The sequence below is a fragment of the Lates calcarifer genome, linkage group LG6 (genome assembly GCF_001640805.2).
Source record: "Lates calcarifer isolate ASB-BC8 linkage group LG6, TLL_Latcal_v3, whole genome shotgun sequence".
In the NCBI taxonomy this organism is placed as follows: domain Eukaryota; kingdom Metazoa; phylum Chordata; class Actinopteri; family Centropomidae; genus Lates; species Lates calcarifer.
The window spans coordinates 2,401,484-2,421,570 of NC_066838.1; the positions used below are offsets into that span (position 1 = coordinate 2,401,484).

Sequence of the window (20,087 nt, forward strand, 5' to 3'; positions counted from 1 at the left end):
CTCTTCTTGTGAGTGATGGGTTTGTCAAATCTTTGCCAAAGTGAAAAACGTTTCTGTCATTCCACATGAGGAATTTCTGAATTGTGTTTTTGTTCTTTGTGTTTGGGTTCATTTAGAAAAAATATGGTGTCTCATATGTCCATCAAAGTTTAGCAACATTTAAATAAAATGTGTTGACATTTGTGGGGGTGTTGCTCATGTTGTCAGGCTACTGTCAATCAAATCTGATCTGAATCTGATTAAACCACACCCGCACAATCCTGCTTCATCAGGACTGATTTTTCACAAGCTAGTCTAAGGATGGTTGGTCCACTGCTTTAATACAGAAAATACTGTATCTTAACAACTACTGTGGTTGACATTTGTGGTTTTGAATGAAATATCTCACCTATGTGATGAGCTGTCATAACATTTGAAACAGACATGAATGTCCCTCTAGATGAATTTGAACCCTTAACTTTTAGTCTAGCACCATCATCAGGTCAAAATTTGAATCTTTCCAACTCTGGTTTTTGACCAAATACCTGCAAAACTAATGACATTCCCATCAGCCTCAGCTGTATTTGTGTTAACCACTAATTGCCAACTGTTAGCATGCAAACACTAAACTAAGATGGTGGAACACAGTAAACATTATACCTGCTAAACATTAGAACATTAGTGTGCTGACATTAGCCATTTAACTCAAGTACAGTTGCTAGTATGTCTGTAGACTCTTAGTCTTGTTGGGTCTTAAACTCTTCATAATTAATGACTGAGGAGTTTTTTTTCTGAAAAGTTTTATGTAATGTCTGAAATGCTTGAAATTTGGGGGCTTCAGGGGCTTTAACACTTTGATCACCAGCTCTAACAGTCTGAAACTCTAACAGTTTGAAAGGTCTTGATAGACTTTTGACTGATAGTTTGATGGCTTGGTCTGTCTGCTGACCCATCCATCTTTTCATCCCACTGTTTACATCATGGATGATGAATCATGCAGACTGCACTTTTTGCTCCACCCTTCAATATTGAGAGTATATATACACACACACACACACACACACACACACACACACACACACACACACACACACACACACACAAACTTGCTTTCTTAAATCTATTGTCTATGCATTAGGCATTTAGAGCGTTTAGGATCGCTTGGTTGATGTCTAATAGGTTTGAAGCTGAAGGCTGCAGAGCTTTTATCAGTTCAAGGGCACTCAGCTCCTAGACTGCAGGCCTGATACAACATTAACATCCCAACCTGTCATTTCGATGTAAACACACATGTACACTGAGACATACACACACAGCTGGTTGTGTGTGTGACCTTGTGACTTCCCCTCAAGCCCACAGTAAAGGCTGAAGTGATGTGCAAGCAGATCAGAGGCATACAGTACAGAGAGAGGTGGTCAGAACAGGCTGGAGAGTGCTGAAGTGTGATACAAAGATAAGCTCCTCTCCCACTTGCCATTTTCCCTTTCTACCTTCTTTTTCAACTCCTCAGCCCTCCCTTCACCCCCCACGCCCCCATTCCCCTCTCCTTAACTTCTCCACCTCTCATCCATCCATGTCAGTCTCTTTTTCCCTACTCCTCTGACTCCTTCCCTCAGTCCTCCTTCCCATCTGATGGTTAATTCATGGAGTCTGGCTGAACACGCACCCTCTCCATTATTAATATAACATTAAGGAGACAGAGGGAGGAGGAGGGAAGAAAGGGAGAAGAGGAAGGAGAAGTATGGATACACGAAGGAGGAGAGAGGAAAGATGTGGGAGACACAGGGAAGAAGAGAGAGGGTGAGGAGGAAAGAAGTGGAAAGAGGACAAGGAATTAGGGAGAGGGTGATAAAGGGGGATTGAGGGCAAAAGCGACAGAGATGGAGAGAATGAAAAAAGCTGGAAAGAAGATGACGGGAATGGAGCAAATGAAGAGCAGTTAAGAGAAAGACAGCCAGATTTTTCCCCAGCAGCTACACGAGGGAGGGAAAAAAATGCTGGAGTTGGAGGAGTGACAGACAAGAAGGGAGAGAATGTGTCAGGAAGAAGAATATTGTATGACATGTGATGCAGTTGGGATGCACACACTCCTGTCCTGTGGAGCGAGGCAGAACGCATGAGCAGAGCAAGAGGGGAGAAAGGAAAAGACAGAAAGAGAGACACAGAGATGTGTCAGTGTTGATCATGTGACTATGACTCCTTTATCCTGAACACCCACCCACACCAACACACACACACACACACACACACACACACACACACACACACACACACACACACACACACACACACACTTGAGACAGGCAGACCTGATTTTACAAGATAAATACTAAAAGTTAAGTAAACCAAAACGCTCCTCTTCTAAAAATAGTCAGAGAAGCTTTGTACAGTAACAATAAGCAACCTTTAACAGTATTCACAATATCTGAGCAGACAGACCAAACAAAGTCAAACATATTTGATGATAAACAGCAGTGACTGCTGAGTTTTCACATGTCATACAGCTGGCAGTGTTACAACTTTGTTTCATTACATTCCCCCAAAACATTCTCCCTATTAAAAAAATCAGGACAGGGTATCCTCAAGTCACCCCAACGCTCACTTTGTCTTTACACACCACACAGGCCAAATTACATTACAGAGCTGGGGCGACCTCTAGGCTATCTGGCCTTTTAGCCCTGGGCTGCCACAACATTTGCCGCACTGGTGTCTTCACAGATGGGCTAATTTTGAGTTTATCTACAAGTGAACCTCAGTCTGAAAGGATAAGTCTGAAAATATTACTACTATACTATATTACTGTAAATAAATCTAAAAAAAACCCCAAAAACATAACTAACAATGTGTTTTTGACATTTGTATTTATTGTTTTATGTGTCGTACATACAAAAATGCCAGAGAAAAAACAAAGATGTGTATGTAAATATACTGTACATTAAAAAAGAAGCTTGGGAAACAAAATATACTGAATATATACACTTCAATAATCCAATAATGGTATGCAGTTTGTTCATCTGAACTTTAAAAGTAAGTTCTTGATCCTCTGTGGGATTATCTCTCAGGAAGTCAATTATATAATATTTTTTAGATACATGGCAAATTTGAGAGATGAGTGTAAATATGAATGTAACATAAAGAAAACATAACTTAGCACACAACAGAAGATCGACAACATTCTTATGAACAATGATATAATAATTTCCTTACATGTAATGTCTGGTCTGGGATGTTTCAAATGATATTATGTAAATTAAAACTGGTTCTCATTAACCACTTATATTGTATTAGAAAATGAACCTGGAATTGATGGTTAAACTACCTTTATTATGTCTTTTCTAATATTATTACTCCATGCAAGTCTCTTGGTCACTTCATGGGATTTATAAACAGTGATAACATGGAAAATATCACCAGACATATCCTTAACAGGATAGGACAGGGTCTGCAGAGTTCATTTTGTTCACTATGTAATGTTCGTTGCACACAGCAAATCACATCCCCACATACTTTTCACCTGGTTGGTGCTCTGCCAACAGTTACAAACTATCTTTTAACTAATTCATGAAAAGATATCTGGAAATGGCAGCCCTTCAGAAACACTTAATACTTTTGATTTACACAATAATATGCAATGTCAAGATGAGTTACTAAGTATCTTAAAACCAATGACTGGCATTTAATGATAAATATCTAAACAATGTCACTATTCCCATGCATTTTCATAGGTTTGTTGGAATTACTGGTGAATTACTGAGTGATGAACCTGTTCATCAAATTCATACAGTGGCATTTGTAGTTAAAACATTTTATGTCTGAAGTGTGAAGAGATTACTGCTGCTGAGTGCTGGGATGTTTCTGAGAAACCTGAGAAACCAGAGCACATCAGTATTCTGCAGGGCTGAGAGATCAGAGACCAGAAAGCAAGAAATGTCTCCCCAAGGTGGCAGGAGTCAGTAGTGCAGGTGTGTTTTTGTCACAGCTCGCAGACTAACTGGGGCAAACAATGTGGTCCTCTCTTTCTTTCTTTCTCTCTCTCTCTCTTTCTCTCTCTCTCTCACAAACACAGAGGGACACATGTACACAAATGCACCTGAACCCCAACACTTACATGCAGAGAACAACACACACACACACACACACACACACACACACACACACACACACACACACACACACACACACACACACACACACACACACACACATACAGGGACGCATATTCATACTATGACAAAACAAACTGAAGGAAACACACAGACAGACAAAACAGCTGTCTCCTGTGTGCAGGTCTTGTCCTTTAGATACACTTGGCCTCCATGTCGTAGAGTTGAAGAAGGTCTGAAATCACAGCGTCGATGTCTGGTTTGGTCACATCCTCACAAAACACCTATGTACATGCACACACACACACACACACACACAGACTTTAGCTCCACACCTGGCCTCAATAAACAGTGGACATCAAAGGTCTACACACCATTTCAAACGACCTAGATTTTATTGCCTTGAGGATTGAAGCAGAAAGCCATAACAAACCCTGACTTTTTTCATTTGCATTTGGATATAGTGACTTATAAAATCCAGGCTATAACAAAAGAGACCTCATTTGTAAAAGACAATGGAAAACTATAATTGCAACCACTGTTCAATTAATACTATACATTTAGAAGAGGTTCCCCATGCTTTATATTCCACTAAATGTGACACAGTACTCCAACTATGGCACACAGTAACGTATTACAGTAATGTTGATTATCCAGAGTAGAGAAAGAGAGACATGGTTTCTGGAGAGATCCACTACAGGTGCTGTTATTACAGTCTGAGATGTGAAGTTTAGTGCCTGAAGGTCAAGGGCTCATGTAAAACAATGTTTTATAGAGGCTGCTAAAACTAGAATTATTACATGAAGAACTATATATGTTTTGTTGGATTTTTCATCATTAGTGTTGTTAAGAATGTCTATAGGATTTTGAATGAGGTTTTCTTGCTTCTGAAACTGAACCTGAGAGATCTGGTCTCACCTTGTCTCTCTATTTCATTAGGGTGCACAGTTGCACAGAGCCACAGTTGCGGCTAGGGGTCAGGAGGTAGAGCGGTTGCCTACCAATCGGAAGGTTGGTGGTTCGATTTCTGGCTCCTCCAGTCCACGTGCTGAAGTAAGGGCAAGATACTGAACCCCAAAATTGCCTCCGATGTGTCATCGGTGTATGAATGTGTGTGTCTGTGTTAGAGAGCACTTAACATGTATAGAACAAGTGCTGTATGAATGTGTGCGAATGGGTGAATGTGACCTGTAGTGTGAGTGGTCGATATGAGTAGAAAAACGCTGCATCTACATGTCCAGTTGACACTGAGCAACATTAGCATTCATTTCTTCCACTGTGTTCACCCGCTAGTCACTAACTTTGTCTGTCTGCTGTTTGGAGCCGAGCAGGAAGTGTACAGTGGGTTTATCAGAGGTTTTTTTTGCTGGAAACCACAAAACTGATAATGATGAAGATAATAATCTGTGCAGAGCTGAGCAGAATTGCAGGGTCAGGCATCAATACTTTGTGGGTTCACCAAGATGAGCAACACTTTTCATATTAAATGAAGACATATGATCCACTGTTAACATAAAATATTGATTACAGCAGGTCCATGAGACTCCTCCCCTCTGTCCCTCTCCTTAAAATGATCAGTCACTGTACTATGTCACACCCAATCATTTAGTTTCAATAAGAATTACATTGCATTTTAGAAATAATGATGACATTTCTCTGAGCATATCTAAAACACATATGTGTTTAAAAATGATACAAAAAGGCTCACTGGCAGCAACTTTCAACCAAAACAAGCCCAAAGTCACTTATAGTATCAGAAGAGGCCATGACTTCAGTGCTGGCTGTGCTAACTTGTTGATCAACCCTTTGAAATGCAAGGTTCATATCTGATGTACATTTTAACCAAAAATGCAAAAGGATACAATGCTGATAGTGAGCTGATAATACTTTAGTGACTGCAGTAGTGTTGTGACTGAGTTAATGATGCTACTCTGTTGTTGTAGACTGGACTTTTCTTCCCACAGGAAAGAGAGAAATAATAAAGCAACAACTGGCCAACCAGTAAAAGAAAGTGGGGTCAGTAATCTTTCTGTTTTGGTATATCAGTGGCAATTTAAAAATTTTACAACAGATCAAAAATTTACTTTGTTTTCTCTTTCAACTTTGTTCAGTCTTATTCATGAATTCATGCTGCTGCCTCCTCCATCATTTACAGCGACAGCAGCAAAGAGGAAGAAGACGGAGGCTGCTACTGTGAATGAGCATAGCCTTTTGCTGCTGAATTTGGAGTTTATGATGGTTTAACTTTTTAGCTTGCTGCTGCAACTGCCATGTGACCATGCTAACCACAGACACCATGGTGAGGACATCATTTTAACAGTGTCCACTGTATTTTACAGACAGATCAATGAGGAGAAATAATATTGGACCAACCTCAGCTTCAAAGTTTGATTATCTGGTTGGGGACAATTAACAACCCTCTCTGTTTAGCTGCACGTTGAGACCATACCATTTGAACGGCAGCAGCCTGTAGTTGAAGTAGTTCAACTACATTTTAACAATGTCGCCACTTGTGTCAAATAGACACTTCAGCCATTTATAGCGCACACTTTAACTATCTCTGGTACTTCATGTTCAGTTGCTTTTATCGTTTAAATTCAACTGCTATTTCAGTTGCCTTCAGTTCTTATACTTTCACCTCTAACTCTTTCACTCAGTTTTATTCCAGTAGCCTTTACACATTAACTGGCATTTCAATTAATTTATACTGTTCCACTGACTGTTCAGTTAATTACTGTACAGTGCACACTCTTGAACCATTTCCAGCACTTCAGCTTCAAATGAATATGAAATTGCTTTCATCATTTCTAATTCAACTGTTGTTTAAAGGACTGACCAACTGCTTTCATCTCTAACCCTTCAACCAACAGTTCAGCTGCTTTCAGTGATTATTCATCAAATGACATTTCAACTGAATGAACACTAGAATTACATTCATCAGGGGGCCATTGGCATGACTCAAAATGAATGCTTATGTTGCCCTGTGCCTGCTGGCAGGGTAAACAGACAACTGTTTGCTAACACATTTGCCATAAGTTACAACTTTATGCAATGTTTCACAGTCAATATTATCAATATTAATAAATTCACATGCAGAGCCACTTCGCTCACACACACGCACGCACTTGATCAGCCCTCTCTCTGCAAATGGTATTCCGAGCCCTTTGCAGCAAACACATACCTGCCACCACTCTTTCTCCCCAACAGGCAGCTCCACTCCGTAGCTGTTTAAAGCCAGGTATAAAGTTGCTATGGCGATGTGTTGGGGGGTGTGGCGGATGCACATGGCTCCATGGTAACAGTCTCTAAGCAACGCCCAGGAAGTCTCAGCAACAGGGGTTCGAGACCAAGCATGGCGGTTCACCAGTGACTTCACAGACAATAAGTAGTGGAGTAAATACTGAAGAGAGAGAGAGAGAGAAAATCCTGGAATCCTGCATGTAATGCAATCTATACTGCAAACAGCAATTCATAAGTAAATCAATAATAATGAGCCAATCACAGGTAAGTAGAAGTAATTTTGATGGACTTTTCCATCTTTTACACCAGATGGAAGTAAAATAAAGACATTAGAAAAGCTAAAAGAGGTCAGATCAGCCAGGGAAGGAGATACAGCATTTTCAACTAATATCTGAAAACACCTCTACAATCAAGATTGTACAGCAACTGTACACAAACAGACTAGGACAACCATGACAACATCAGACAGTAACAGAGACAGACAAGGAGGCTCAACACTAAATAGGGGGGACAGGAATACGCACATGTGCACAAACACACACATACATATACACACACACACACACACACACACACACACACACACCCCTACCTTGTGAGGGTGCTCAAAGGAGACGTGGAAGTTGAGCTGTCGGAGGATGAGGAGCTCACACTGCACCACGCTGTCCCTCAGGTCCCAGAACTCCTTGTCACATTCTAGAGGAGCGCTGCCACTGTTGAAATACCTGCAAGGGAGGAATGGAGGGAGAGATGGAGAGTGGGAGGGAGGTGTAGGCAGAGAGCATTCAAGGTGACCACTTTGAAAAGACGGAACATGGCAGAGTGATGGGCAAAAAAAGCAGCTTTGCTCTTTTCAAAATGTCGTGCAAGAAAAAAAACAAACACATAATTCTGAGTATTCTGAGCCCATTTTAAGTAAACATTCCACTTTATTTTCAGGTCATAGCTGAAAACTCAGACCATCAACCATTTACTGGCCAGTCTGACTAATTACCAGCTAAATAAACCATTGTAGACACATGGGATGACAGATACATCACTTGTCACATGTTATTTATCAAATACATGCAAAAATTGACTAGCTGTGCTAATAGGTGAAAAGTATGGCTGTGGCTTACTATCATTTTTTAATTCTCAACTAATCTGACAGTTATTTTACTCATTATGAAATGGGCAAAAATTTGGAAAAATATTGAAAATTCCCAGCGTCAAAAGTAACGTCTATAAATGTCTTGTCTAGCCATTAGTCAAAAACCCACACATACTCAATTTACAATGATATAGACAAAAGCAGAAAGGTGACACATTGGAGAAGCTGGATGCCAATCAACTAAGAGAGACATATTCCTGCTTTGGTAATGATGTCATCGTTGATCATGTAAAACAAAATGAAACTGAATATAATTGTGTTTTGGACTGTTGGCTGAACAAAACAAGCAAATCAAAGGCGTAAACTTGGGTCTGGCTGATTGTGATGGATATCTTTCATTACATTGTGACATTTTATTGACCAACAACAACCAATAGAATAAATGAGAAAAAATCTTAATTAATAATGAAAATAATTATTGGGACTCTGGGAGCATGAGGAAAAATATCTCTGGTCGAAAGAGACAGAAATTGAACCCCTTTGGGCAGAACTCCAAACATTATGTCTGGCAAACACTAGGCACTGCTCATCACCTGGCTAATACTGACCCTATGGTGGGGACACTTCTCAGAGGCAGGAAAACTGGTCAAAATTGAGAGAAGGATGAAGCACACAGCACACAGCCAAGACAATGCTGGAGTGGCTTCAGGACAAGTCTTTGACTGTCTGAGTGGCCTAACCAAAGCTCATAGAACATCTGTGGAGAGATGTTCACAGACACTTCTCGTGCAATTTGATGGAGCTTACGAGGATCTGCCAGGAAAATGGGATAATCTGCCCAAATCCCAGTGTGCAAAGCTTATAGAGACTGATGCAAGATGATTCAAATCTACACTGCCTAATGGCCTTTTACAAAGTACTGAATTAAGGGTCCGAATACTTTTGTAAATGAGCGATTTCAATTTCAATTTTCTTTTAATTTGCAAAAACTTCTAAACTTGTGTTTTCACTTTGTTATAATAGGTTATTGAGTGTAGATAGGCACAAATGAGTTTTACCCATTTTAAATCTACAACACTGAACTGATCTGAATAATGAACATATTTACTATAATCAAGCTGCTCTTCATAACTATATCCAGCATTTGCCAACTTCAAAACACATTCACTCTAATGATACTAATGATGTACTCTGAATCAAGCTACAGCATTTTAACATCTGTGTTTGTGTTCATCCTAAAATTACTGTCTAATGAAAATCATCGATTTTATCATTTTAATTAAATGTCCTAACAGATGACAAGAGTTCAGAGAGTCAAGATAAAAACCTTCAGTTGATGAGTAACATTCAACATCTAAAAGCTGATTAAGTGTGTTTCAGGGCGAGTGGCCTGTCTCTCACATCTTTCTCAAAGACTTGAATTATGTTAAGTTACTTGCTTTATAATAACATGCAGTTTGCTGAAGGCAGTTCCCACTCTTAACCAAGCATATTACCTGTGGCTTACATTGATGATGTCACGGGTCCTGATGTGCTGCTCCTCCACTTTACCAGCCAGGTACACACAGCTCATGGCCACCAGGTATGGTTCATAAGCACGTATGCTGACACGTTCAAAGAAACGGTGGTATAACACACATGCTGTGGCCACGGGCACCGAGCGCATACCTAATTTCACTCCTGAGCAAGGAAAGAGGGAGCAGTGAACATAACACACATCCATGTAATACAGATCTATATACTTAATAAGTTTGACTAAGGTCTGACAATCACACTGAATTGCCATTTCATAACAGTTTATTATTCATTTCAGTCAATCACTGAAAAAATGTAGGCAGCAATTCAGAGTTCTGGACCATCTATGATTATGACACAATCATTTTTCCACCAAAACACACAGAAGCAAATAATCAACAAAGGCAAAAGCTTGAGGCTGAGTAAATGGTTCTCAGTGGATCAGGTATGTGTTGAATATCCATCCATTAAACTATAGCGATTATCCTAAGGGTCGCCTATCCCAGCTGACACTGGGTGAGGTGGATTTAACAATCGAACTAAATGACTGAGAAAAATAAGCACACAAATTCCGTTTCAGAGTACACTACTTGACGTGGGATGATGACCCGATGACACACACAGCTCCCTGGGTAGGTTACCTGTCTCCATAATGAAGCGACAGACACGAAAGTGCGTTTTCATGTCCTGGGCAGAGTCAGACTCCGCTTCCCCGCCGGAGTCTCTCCTGCCCGTCAGCCGCAGCGGTCCATCACGCGCGACAGACACGCGAGAGGACGGACCCTCCATTGCTCATGGACCGTCAGGCTATTGTGTAAACTTACCTACCCGGAGCTGCAGAGTTATGCTACGGCAGGGTAGGTGTATATTTTTAATGTACAACACAAACGGAACACAAAGGTGGAGGTGTGCTAAGTTAGCTGGACGTTGTCAGTATTCTCAGTTCATTTTACTGCTACCATGCTCCCAAACAGGACGTTACCGGAAGAAAAATAGTTGATTTTCCGGTCATTTTTTTTTCTTAGAAAGGTTCGTAACTGAGTGAAATGACCCGGAAGTACCTAATCTTCATATCTCATTGCTGTTTCATACATTCTTTAATATATGATAAACTGGACCCAACTCTCTGAAAGAAAAGGAGACAATGCTGTCCCACAATTCTTTGCGGCTGCAGCATGATTTATTCAATATGCTTTATGCACTTATGCTTGCGACATGAACAAAAAGTGATATAAATGCTTCAGGACTGACAAAGCTCCAGATGCATGAATAAAGATTTCTTCAAATCTGTCCTGTCATCATGAAGAACAAACGTATTGAATTTCTAGATAACAATATCAGCATCATAACAAAATACACAAAAATGTGATAACTTATGTCTTATGCCTGAATAAGTATGTAGACATTGACAGGTGGTATAGTTCCGGTTACGACTTTCAAAGTAAAAGTCGTCTTGGAAGCTAAAGCCCATAGAGCAAATTCATATACATACGTTGATAATTAATAAAACAGATTCACATTGCCACTTGAACATTATGTATCTACAAACACAGTCAACAAACTCATTCATCAGTTTTGGTTTTCCGGTATGTTAAACTGTTATTCTGTGTTGTGTGGTCTTTTACCCATGATTGTGTTGCTATGCAACGAGTCAACAAAAACAGCCACAGAGGCTGTAGGCAGATGCAGAGATGTCGTCCAGTTACTCAGCAAATCAGGTAAGATAAAAATCATTAAACATTTTCCTGTTATGTTTTGCTTATACATTCTGACATAATCTCATCTACTTTCCATCCTCAGTATAACAGTGCCTTCCAGTCCCAGAGGCTGCAGAATTGGTGTGAGACGAAGCACTTCAAAGAGGTAGAGCTGGTTCATGTTACATCAGCAATTCCTGTCCCGTTGTTTATACTAGTTGCATTTCACATTGCCTGGTAGTTTCAAGACTAGCATTGTCATCTACTTATTTGACTTCACTGTGCCTGTGTGTGTGTGTGTGTGTGTGTGTGTGCAGAGACCCACTGCACAGCAGGGTCACACCATGTTCATTGCCAATGACAGAGGACATCTGCTCCCAGGAGTGGTTAAAGTGAGAACATATCAAACCTCTTTTTCTCTGTATATCAAAACTGTCCTTTCTGTCCTTGTAAATCTAAGACTCCACTCCTTCTCTTGTGTGTGTCTGTGTGTGGATATATAAAATGTTACAGAGGGGCGGTGCATGGCCAGACTTTAAGGGGACCTGGGATCTACCTGCTCGTATCCCAGCTCACCGCATCAACCCCACAGGCCGCTCTGTGGATGGTCTCAACAGGCTGAAGTCCTGGGGCTTTGACCCACAGCACATCGGAAAGTCTCAGCAACACTGCTGCAGCAAAAACTCAGCTAGACTGCAGGATGTTGGCAAACAGGTTAGGCCCACAGTCTGTTAACAGGAAGAAAAAAACACAAACATATGTGTGCATGATTTTTGTCCAGTGTTTTCTTGAGGATATCCAGAAAGCTTTCCCATGACCTCCTGCAGCCTTTTTGGCCTTGCCTTATCTTTTCACAAGATCTATTTAAAAAGCCCATTCTGTTTTTACACAGTGGGTGTTTCAAGGGTGTGATGGTCGTCATAGTTAACTACAGTGCAAAGTTTAGGCAGACCTTAGTTTTTCTTTTCAAGTTTTTTCAGTTTCCAGGTAAAGCTTGACAGATGTGACCTTTGAGGTGATTCTTGGCAGGGATCAACAGCCCACAGAGGTCTGAGCAAACCATCTTTACTCAAAGACAGAGTAAAAGTACAGGACAAATACAGTATGTTTGCAACTGTACTACTGACCCGCTGAAACATACTGCTGAATTTTTTATCGCCTAATCTAAATCAAACAAATGTTATTAAAAAATCAATGAACACAGCAGGGCTGTGGGCAAGGGAGGAGTTGAGATGTCGAAGAGTTTATGACAACACAATGCTTTCACCAACTAAAAGGTTCACAGGCTGGATTTTTTCTCTGTGGTACCTTCGGGTGGTGGGGTCAGCTAAACTGAAAACCAGTTTGCCATAATGTGAGGCAATCTGATATTTGATACTGCCAAACATTTGATAAGGTCAGACATCACATTCTCCCCAAAAACATTTCAAATGTATTTAGTGTTTTCACAAAATAAACAATTGAGTAGGTTATGTGCTCAGACCTGAATGGAGGCATGCTTTACTATGAGCATGCACTTCTTGACACGGTTATTTAATTAGCCTTTTTCACCTTGAGAAGTGGAGGAGAAGCAAAACACAAATTAAGTCAATGATTTTTAAATAGATTCTACTAATACTGCAATCCTGAAAACAACCCTGGAGACTATGGATTTAGGTAATCTAATTCAGTCTTGCAAACGTATTTGTCTTTTCTTTGGTTGAAATAAATTTAAGTCCTCAAAACACTGCCACAGTTTTACTCAGTCTTGGTATCTGGCTAGTAGCTTTTACTGGCTAATATTAGTTAATGTTAGCAATCTAATAGAAGCACTGCTGTATAATGGATCTTCTGTTATATAAAGTTACAGGCACTGTACCAAAGGACAAATCCAACCACTAAAATGAGAAGCCTCCAACTCTTCCTCAACCTGATAATCTGCGGTCATTAACAGCCATTTGGTTTTTGTCTAAACAAATCAAGCTTTGACCACTGACTACTGACATGTCCATTCTTCCATTTCTTTTTACAAGAAGTAAAAATGTAGTGTTTACTGACATATTCATCTAGCAAAAAAAGTAAGTAGTGTTACAGTAGCACAAGCAAAGAAGAGTCAGGAAAAAAAGTTCAGTTAATAGCACCATTAGCTACTGGGTATACCAAACCAAAAGACTGTAAACTCTATAGAGTAGGCAGAAAAGAGGCATGTAGTCAACAGATGTAACAGGTAATGTCAGATGTTTGCTAAATGTAACTAACATTAGCCATCAAAAGCTACTGGTCATGCCAGACAAAGTAAGCCTGCTGTACAAAAGTTGCACTAAAATATTTAGCTTTTTATTTGTAATAAGAAAAATGTATTTTTCCTTTTAAAAAATTTTATTGTCTTGCTTTTCAAGTTTGGCCTCATCTCTGTTCTCACTCCTTCCAGACCAATGGGGATGTGCAGCAGGACTGTGCCGCCCCATCCTCCGCAGCTGAGGCCCGGCCAGCATCTCAGAACCGCCCTGTCACTGGAGGCGAGAGAACTGCCAGCCAAAACCAGGACTCGCAGGCAGCTGTGGCTGGATCTGTAGCTCAGTCTGCTGAAGACAAACAAGCTACTGTGGCCACTGGGGAAGACAGGCCATTGAGCCAGCGCTCTGCAGCTGAAGAGAAACCAGCTGCTGGAGAGGAAACCAACAGCAGGCCTGAAACTGGCAAGGGGAGACCAGCAAGCAATGTGTCAGAGAAAGCAACCAGTTGAGGAGCACCACCATCCTCCAAACAGAGATACAGAGACACACAGCAAGACCAGTGAACTTATTTAATTCTCTAGTGGATGAAAACAATACCTACAAAAATAAATGCATTGTAACTCTACCAGTTCTTACTTATTTTAGCAAGGCTGATTATACTGAAAGTGCCTCAAACTCATAAATCATGAAAAGACAATGTATAAAAAAAAGATATTTATAAAAACTTCAACAACTTCTTTTTTTAAAAATATGGATGTATGACTCAGTGATTGCTGTCAGAAGTCACCCCACCTCCCCCTGAGCTGACCAGAGTAACAATAAGAGTTCCAGCAACATTTAACATCACAAAAGAATAAGCTATTGTTCTCTCCTCTGTGACCGTTGGTCCGTGTATTTGTCAGCCAGTAGTTTGAATAGGCATCCTCTTAAATTCTGGGAAAACTATGTGTGTGTTCTGATTAAAGATATTGTATCTGACAGTATAACGCTGCCTTCCATGTTTTGAGAAATGAACCACAGCACACTCACAACACAGAATGCCCTTGTCCCCATGACTCATCATTATAAAACCACATGAATTTCAGTCAGTTATTCCCTCCTCCACACCTCACCGCTTAGAAACAGTTAGAAACAATGGACAATACAAATAGCCACCTCTAGTGTGCACGGGTCTTAAAATCAGTCTGGATCATGATGTTTAGTTAAATAAATACAAATATAGAACACATGCAACTGCTTCTTATTGCAAAAAGGAACTTTTATCATTTCAAATCTCTGCACATCCCAGGGCTTGGTCAAATATTTTCTTCATATTGACAGTAGCTTTACACAGTTTCATTAAGCACTGAATGAAACTTTAACAAGGCACAAAAGTCACAAGTTCAATATGCATACAAGGTCTGGCAGACAAAAATAAATTATTAATCTGAGAGGAAGAGAAAGTCACACCTACACTTGGGTTGGAAGCATATTAAGCTTTTTTGTGATCCTGATTTTCCTAATGATCACCCAGTCCTTCTGCCCTGCTGTGACTTGTATTCTCAGACAGGACGAGGCAGAGCTATATTTTCTGTCCATCTCCTGCATCTCAAACCTCCCATTCTCTAATGTCCCCAGTGGCTGGAACTCTCTACAACTCCTCTCCCCTTTCTCGATGGTAACCACGTCGTGGCCTATTTCCACCTGAGCAGACTCCAGGAGGTCTTTACCACCTGACCCTGTTTCTACAAATATCCCTGTCACTACTGTAGGGTCGGTGAACACCACAGTCAGGTAATTTCCTTTTTCAGGGGAGCGTCCCCAGAAGAATCCCTCCCCAGCATCCCAGGCCAGTTTGGGTAAGTGTTTCTGATAGGTGGACATATCAGTGTAAACTTCAGCTGGCGGATTACTGTAGAACCCCTCCTCAAAGTCCTTGTCCTTCAGCTTGTTGTATGTCCCTTGGAACGACGAGAAAGTCCCCATGTGTTGGAACAGCGAGGGTTTAAAGAGGATTGGCTTTTTCTGAGTCAGCAACTCTCGAAAGTGACCCATCAACCAGTCACAGGGCATTTCTTGGTAGAAGAGGAAGAGGAAGCGGGCCAGGAGAGGAAGGTGGGCCGATTTGTAGAGTTTCCCAATGTAGCCCAAGGCTGAGAATTCCAGCATTGCCCAAGTGGTCTTCTTCACCTCTTGCTCCTCAATGTGCCTCCTGATGGTGGTCAGGAAGTTTTTGGCAGAGGAGACGTCATCCTCCAGCTGGAGGTAGTACTGACCAAGACTGGCACTGTAGTGGATCAGGAAGGAGTAATCCAAGTTCTGCTTGGAGCGGAATGATACCCTTTCTGGAGCATCATTGTAGTTCCTCTTTAGACCTGTAGGGGAACCAGATAGACTTTCACTATCAGACAGACAGTCATGACATTGATTCCAATGAATTAGTGCACTAGTAGGATCACATGTCTGCTGCACCTGTAAGTGGAGGGTACAAATCCTGAGGAACATGGAGGACCACCAGCTGGCCTTGTTCCAGCTCGGAGGCAAATACAGTCTTGATCTCGCTCACTGTAGCCACTCTCCAGCTGACGTCAAAATCTGCTAGCAGCACTACCACCACCATGGAGGAGCGCTCCTCAGGAGATGACTGGGAGAAGAGGGACTTCAAGGTGGGAATTAAATAGCTGCCCTTCTTCCTCTTTACTGATGATAATCCAACAGATAAATACCCTGAAACATGTCAGGACAGAAACATCAAGTGTCAGGGGGTTTTATATCATTCAAAACCACCAATTGGTGTCACTATTATTAACTGTGTAAAATAACAATTCTAGCTACTTCCTCGGTGGCACTTAACATGCTCTAAATAGTTTTTTGGGAAGTGACATCTTGTTTCTGTTCCCATAAAAGGTTAAAAAACTTTCCATTCCTTGAAATAGAAGCATCTGTTAGCAATATTTATTAAATATGATCAATACTCATGGTGCATTGTGTCAAAAGTTATGAGCAATCCTATGGGAGTCCTGATGTTAAATGATACTTTGACCTATCATTAGGCCCATTGGGTTGCATCATCATACATCTACTGGGCTCTCTGACAGGTGAGCCCATTTTCTAACCCTGATCTGATGTACCTTCAACCTGACCTTGAATATATCTACATAGTATCTTAGCAGACATTCAAACAAAAAAATCAGCCTCGTGTTAAAATAGCCCACATCCTGTGTTGGTGGGGGATGGTGCTATAGGTGCAGGTGAGACATAAAATAGAAGATCCAACATTCTCTGACACAAAACTACAACTACTACTACTACTAGTGAAGTTATCATGGCAGTGACTATCTTTCTGTGTGACTATCACAAGGTAAACCAGAAATGTGGCATGCATGTTACAGGAGAGAGCTCCCAGTGTTTGCACCTCTGTAAAAGGAATGGCCAGCTAACAGCAAGCTAACTAACAAAAACCACAAGCCAAAACACTGAATAGTCACACGGCAGGAGCACCTTAATATAGCAAAAGACAAAAAGTCAAAGTGAGTCACCCACTCTGTTGAGTAGATGGTGCTCCAGCAAGCAGTTGATAAGACACATTGAGAGGTAGGTAAACTCCCTGTTCAACCCAGGACTCCTTGCTGACCAATCGCTCCGCTTGCCAAGATAACTCATTTGGAATCTGCTCATGTGACCCTGTCAGGCCCTGCAAAACAAAGACAAATATTTATTGCAAGAAATATGCATACATAAGAATGCTTTGTTATGAGGGCTTTATCATCCAGCTGCAAACGTGGATGTTTTGCATTTTGCAAAACAAGAGCAGTAAAACAAGTTATGCTTGCAGCTCATTCCCAGCAGGCAGCAAAAATGAACATGCTCCATCTCATGGGCTGAAATGTAACCCTTCCTGCCCATCCTGTCTGCCTGTGTGTGTGTGTGTGTGTGTGTGTGTACTTACAGAAATAAGGAAGTTGGGGTGGCTAATGAAGTATAATCCCCCAATGAGAAGGAGCACTGCCAAAAGAACATTCTTCTTCTTTGAATAACGTCGCATTTCCTATACACATTCACACATACGCACACACATGCACACAGAGTTGATACCCTGTTCATTATACTGGTATGTAACTCAGTCAGCACAACAGTAAATAATTCAGCTAATAGTTAATGAATGTTTCAGATGGCTCAGACTCCGTGACAGGTTAGACAGACTTTGTGTGTTGAGTTTGGTATCAAGAAGCTGCTCTCGGTGTTGTTTAGAGGCTTCTGTATACATTTACAAAGTAGAGTTGAGTAAGGGACATTTCACTGTTGCTCAGTAGAATATACCCCTGTAACATTCTGAGCCACCAAGTCCCTCAACATTGTATTCTAATGTGTCTGCCGGATGTTGTCATGTGATCAAATCTATGGTCAGAACATTAATTAAACTGAGAAATATTTTATCTGGCTGATACTAGTAGTAAATTGATCACATCTTTATCACTGTGTGGCTACACCTCCCTGTTCTCCTGACCCAGTGGTAAGGGCCTCTCCTCTTCTCCTCTGGACATCTATACTACAAAAATGACTGATTCAACATGCCTAGACCCATTTTCAATTTTAGAACCTCATTTAAACAACATTTAAACTTGATTCCTGATCATAACTCATACTGCTTTAATGTTAGCATTGTTAGCAGCTTCTTTTTCACACCATTGCCATTTTTTTTAGGGTTATGGGATTATAACTTAAACTTAATTCCACATAATTATACTAAAGACAGAAACACAGAATTGGTTAACTGAGACATTAATGTGATCATTATAAAATAGACTGCTGCCATTGTACAGTGCAGACTGTTAGCTGGTACTTATACTCACTTCCATTCCTATTGTGCTCTTTGTTTGTCTTTCATCACTGCAGTTACAGTATGGCTCTGTTATCAGAATAATCTTACCACAAACAAAAGGGTGGGGAGTTTTGAGTGAATGAGACAGGGGACGTACTGTCAACACTGTATGACTAACTAGATGTATGGTAACCTTTAGATATATATTTAGCTGAGACAATGTGCCCTCCTCCACTCCGTTTGCACGCACTGACAAATCAGGTTTCATATAGTCCAGGAGTCATATTAAGATGAACTCCAGATAGTTTAAGGTCCCGTCTGACTACTCCTACGCTGGCGTCGGGACACTAAACAGGCTTCATAACATTTTCAAACTACACTGCCTTTGTTTTGTCAACAAGCACACTGAGCCTCCATTGCTGGCATTAAATATAGCTCTGGTCTCCTCATCTACTATTACCTCAGCTCATTCTCCCCCACCTCGAATTCAAAATCTAAACATTCATTCCATTGCAGAAACCTGACTGACAGGACAGGTGTGCCTCTGAATGTAGTGGCTTGGCTAATAGGATATGTTTTTTTCCTTTAAGGCTACCAAATGAAAACTGTAGCTAGACCAATAGTAACGTTTCCCCGGGATAGAGATAACCGGAGATTACGTTAACCACCGACTATAAAAAGTAACGTTACTATAGCTTTTATCGTGGCAGATAATGTTACACAAAGTTATCAGCTACTGTCAACCAGAATCCCTTCATGAAAACGCTATAAAAGAAACTGACAATAAATTATCTGTGGAGTGCAATACTGACGTTAGCGGTTATTTTTTTAAAAATACATTTACTGTTAACTTGTGTCGTTCAAGTAAACTACAAGTAAACTGTTCGGCTACATTTGACGCTACGGAGAAGCAGTCTTGCTAGCGAAAAGTAAAAAAACTGAGTGATAAAGCAGCTTAATTTGAAGTTACAACATAAACCGATGCCGACACCACGCTTTTCCTCAAATGAATAGCAAAATAACAAAAAGCAAAGTTATCTTAAGGCATCGTACATTTACTAACAGAGTAACCGTATACAGACAAACAGCTGGTGTGAGTCAGATATCTTCATGGTTCTTTTAAAAATGAAATTTGTCCAACATAGTCGCTCACCTCCTAACGCCTCAGCAGCACGGCGGCTGACTGTCACAGTCAGTGGATTGCACTCCTTGATTTTGTACTTATAAGGCACGGAAAATTAAAGAGGACGTTAAAGGAGAGGGGGGAAAAGACTCGCTCGTATACTGCATATGAGAAACAGCATTCCCTCATGCTCTCCGTTGCGTTCGCTCTACTCCTTCCCCTACGCAACACGCTGTAAGGGCGTGAATACAAGCTTGGAGGTGGCCGTGGCTTTATATAAACCAGGTGTGTCGTCACTGTTTAGTCATCAAGTCATTGCGTTT

The 20,087-nt window shown here is 40.8% G+C and overlaps 3 protein-coding genes across 4 annotated transcripts; 1 reads left to right on the forward strand and 2 right to left on the reverse strand.

Moving 5' to 3' along the window:
• Positions 1 to 2,821: 2,821 nt before the first annotated feature.
• Positions 2,822 to 10,912, reverse strand: ccnq (cyclin Q). Its single transcript, XM_018700169.2, has 5 exons — positions 10,569 to 10,912; positions 9,909 to 10,092; positions 7,915 to 8,047; positions 7,264 to 7,482; positions 2,822 to 4,366 (listed from the first exon to the last, which is right to left on the reverse strand). Exons 1-5 carry the CDS (start codon positions 10,714 to 10,716, stop codon positions 4,277 to 4,279), a joined length of 774 nt encoding a protein of 257 aa, XP_018555685.1. The 5' UTR covers positions 10,717 to 10,912; the 3' UTR covers positions 2,822 to 4,276.
• A 321-nt stretch (positions 10,913 to 11,233) lies between these two features.
• Positions 11,234 to 14,465, forward strand: cfap126 (cilia and flagella associated protein 126). The gene is made up of 5 exons (XM_018700170.2): positions 11,234 to 11,645; positions 11,728 to 11,790; positions 11,942 to 12,016; positions 12,138 to 12,338; positions 14,035 to 14,465. The coding sequence occupies exons 1-5, from the start codon at positions 11,619 to 11,621 to the stop codon at positions 14,347 to 14,349; spliced, it is 681 nt and encodes a 226-aa protein (XP_018555686.1). The 5' UTR covers positions 11,234 to 11,618; the 3' UTR covers positions 14,350 to 14,465.
• On the reverse strand, positions 14,395 to 20,022 carry LOC108899620 (alpha-1,3-mannosyl-glycoprotein 4-beta-N-acetylglucosaminyltransferase C). Of its 2 annotated transcripts, none has more exons than XM_018700168.2 (5): positions 19,795 to 20,022; positions 17,769 to 17,867; positions 17,363 to 17,513; positions 16,292 to 16,546; positions 14,395 to 16,194 (listed from the first exon to the last, which is right to left on the reverse strand). In XM_018700168.2, the coding sequence occupies exons 2-5, from the start codon at positions 17,862 to 17,864 to the stop codon at positions 15,290 to 15,292; spliced, it is 1,407 nt and encodes a 468-aa protein (XP_018555684.1). In that variant the 5' UTR covers positions 17,865 to 17,867; positions 19,795 to 20,022; the 3' UTR covers positions 14,395 to 15,289. The 2 variants fall into 2 exon arrangements, with proteins under 2 accessions (XP_018555684.1, XP_018555683.1); XM_018700167.2 differs by lacking the exon at positions 19,795 to 20,022 and adding an exon at positions 18,673 to 19,768.
• Between the last annotated feature and the right edge of the window lie 65 nt (positions 20,023 to 20,087).

Coding starts and splice junctions, on each gene's coding strand:
- ccnq (XM_018700169.2), bottom strand. CDS start 10,716: ATGGAGGGTCCGTCCTCTCGCGTGTCTGTCGCGCGTGATGGACCGCTG. Junction 8,048..9,908: donor ATCATCAATGTAAGCCACAG/GTAATATGCTTG, acceptor CCTCCCTTGCAG/GTATTTCAACAGTGGCAGCG. Junction 4,367..7,263: donor GGGAGAAAGAGTGGTGGCAG/GTATGTGTTTGC, acceptor GCATGTACATAG/GTGTTTTGTGAGGATGTGAC.
- cfap126 (XM_018700170.2), top strand. CDS start 11,619: ATGTCGTCCAGTTACTCAGCAAATCAG. Junction 11,791..11,941: donor AGACGAAGCACTTCAAAGAG/GTAGAGCTGGTT, acceptor GTGTGTGTGCAG/AGACCCACTGCACAGCAGGG. Junction 12,339..14,034: donor TGCAGGATGTTGGCAAACAG/GTTAGGCCCACA, acceptor CACTCCTTCCAG/ACCAATGGGGATGTGCAGCA.
- LOC108899620 (XM_018700167.2), bottom strand. CDS start 18,909: ATGAAACCTGATTTGTCAGTGCGTGCAAACGGAGTGGAGGAGGGCACA. Junction 17,514..17,768: donor ACCCCAACTTCCTTATTTCT/GTAAGTACACAC, acceptor TTTGTTTTGCAG/GGCCTGACAGGGTCACATGA. Junction 16,547..17,362: donor AGCACCATCTACTCAACAGA/GTGGGTGACTCA, acceptor GACATGTTTCAG/GGTATTTATCTGTTGGATTA.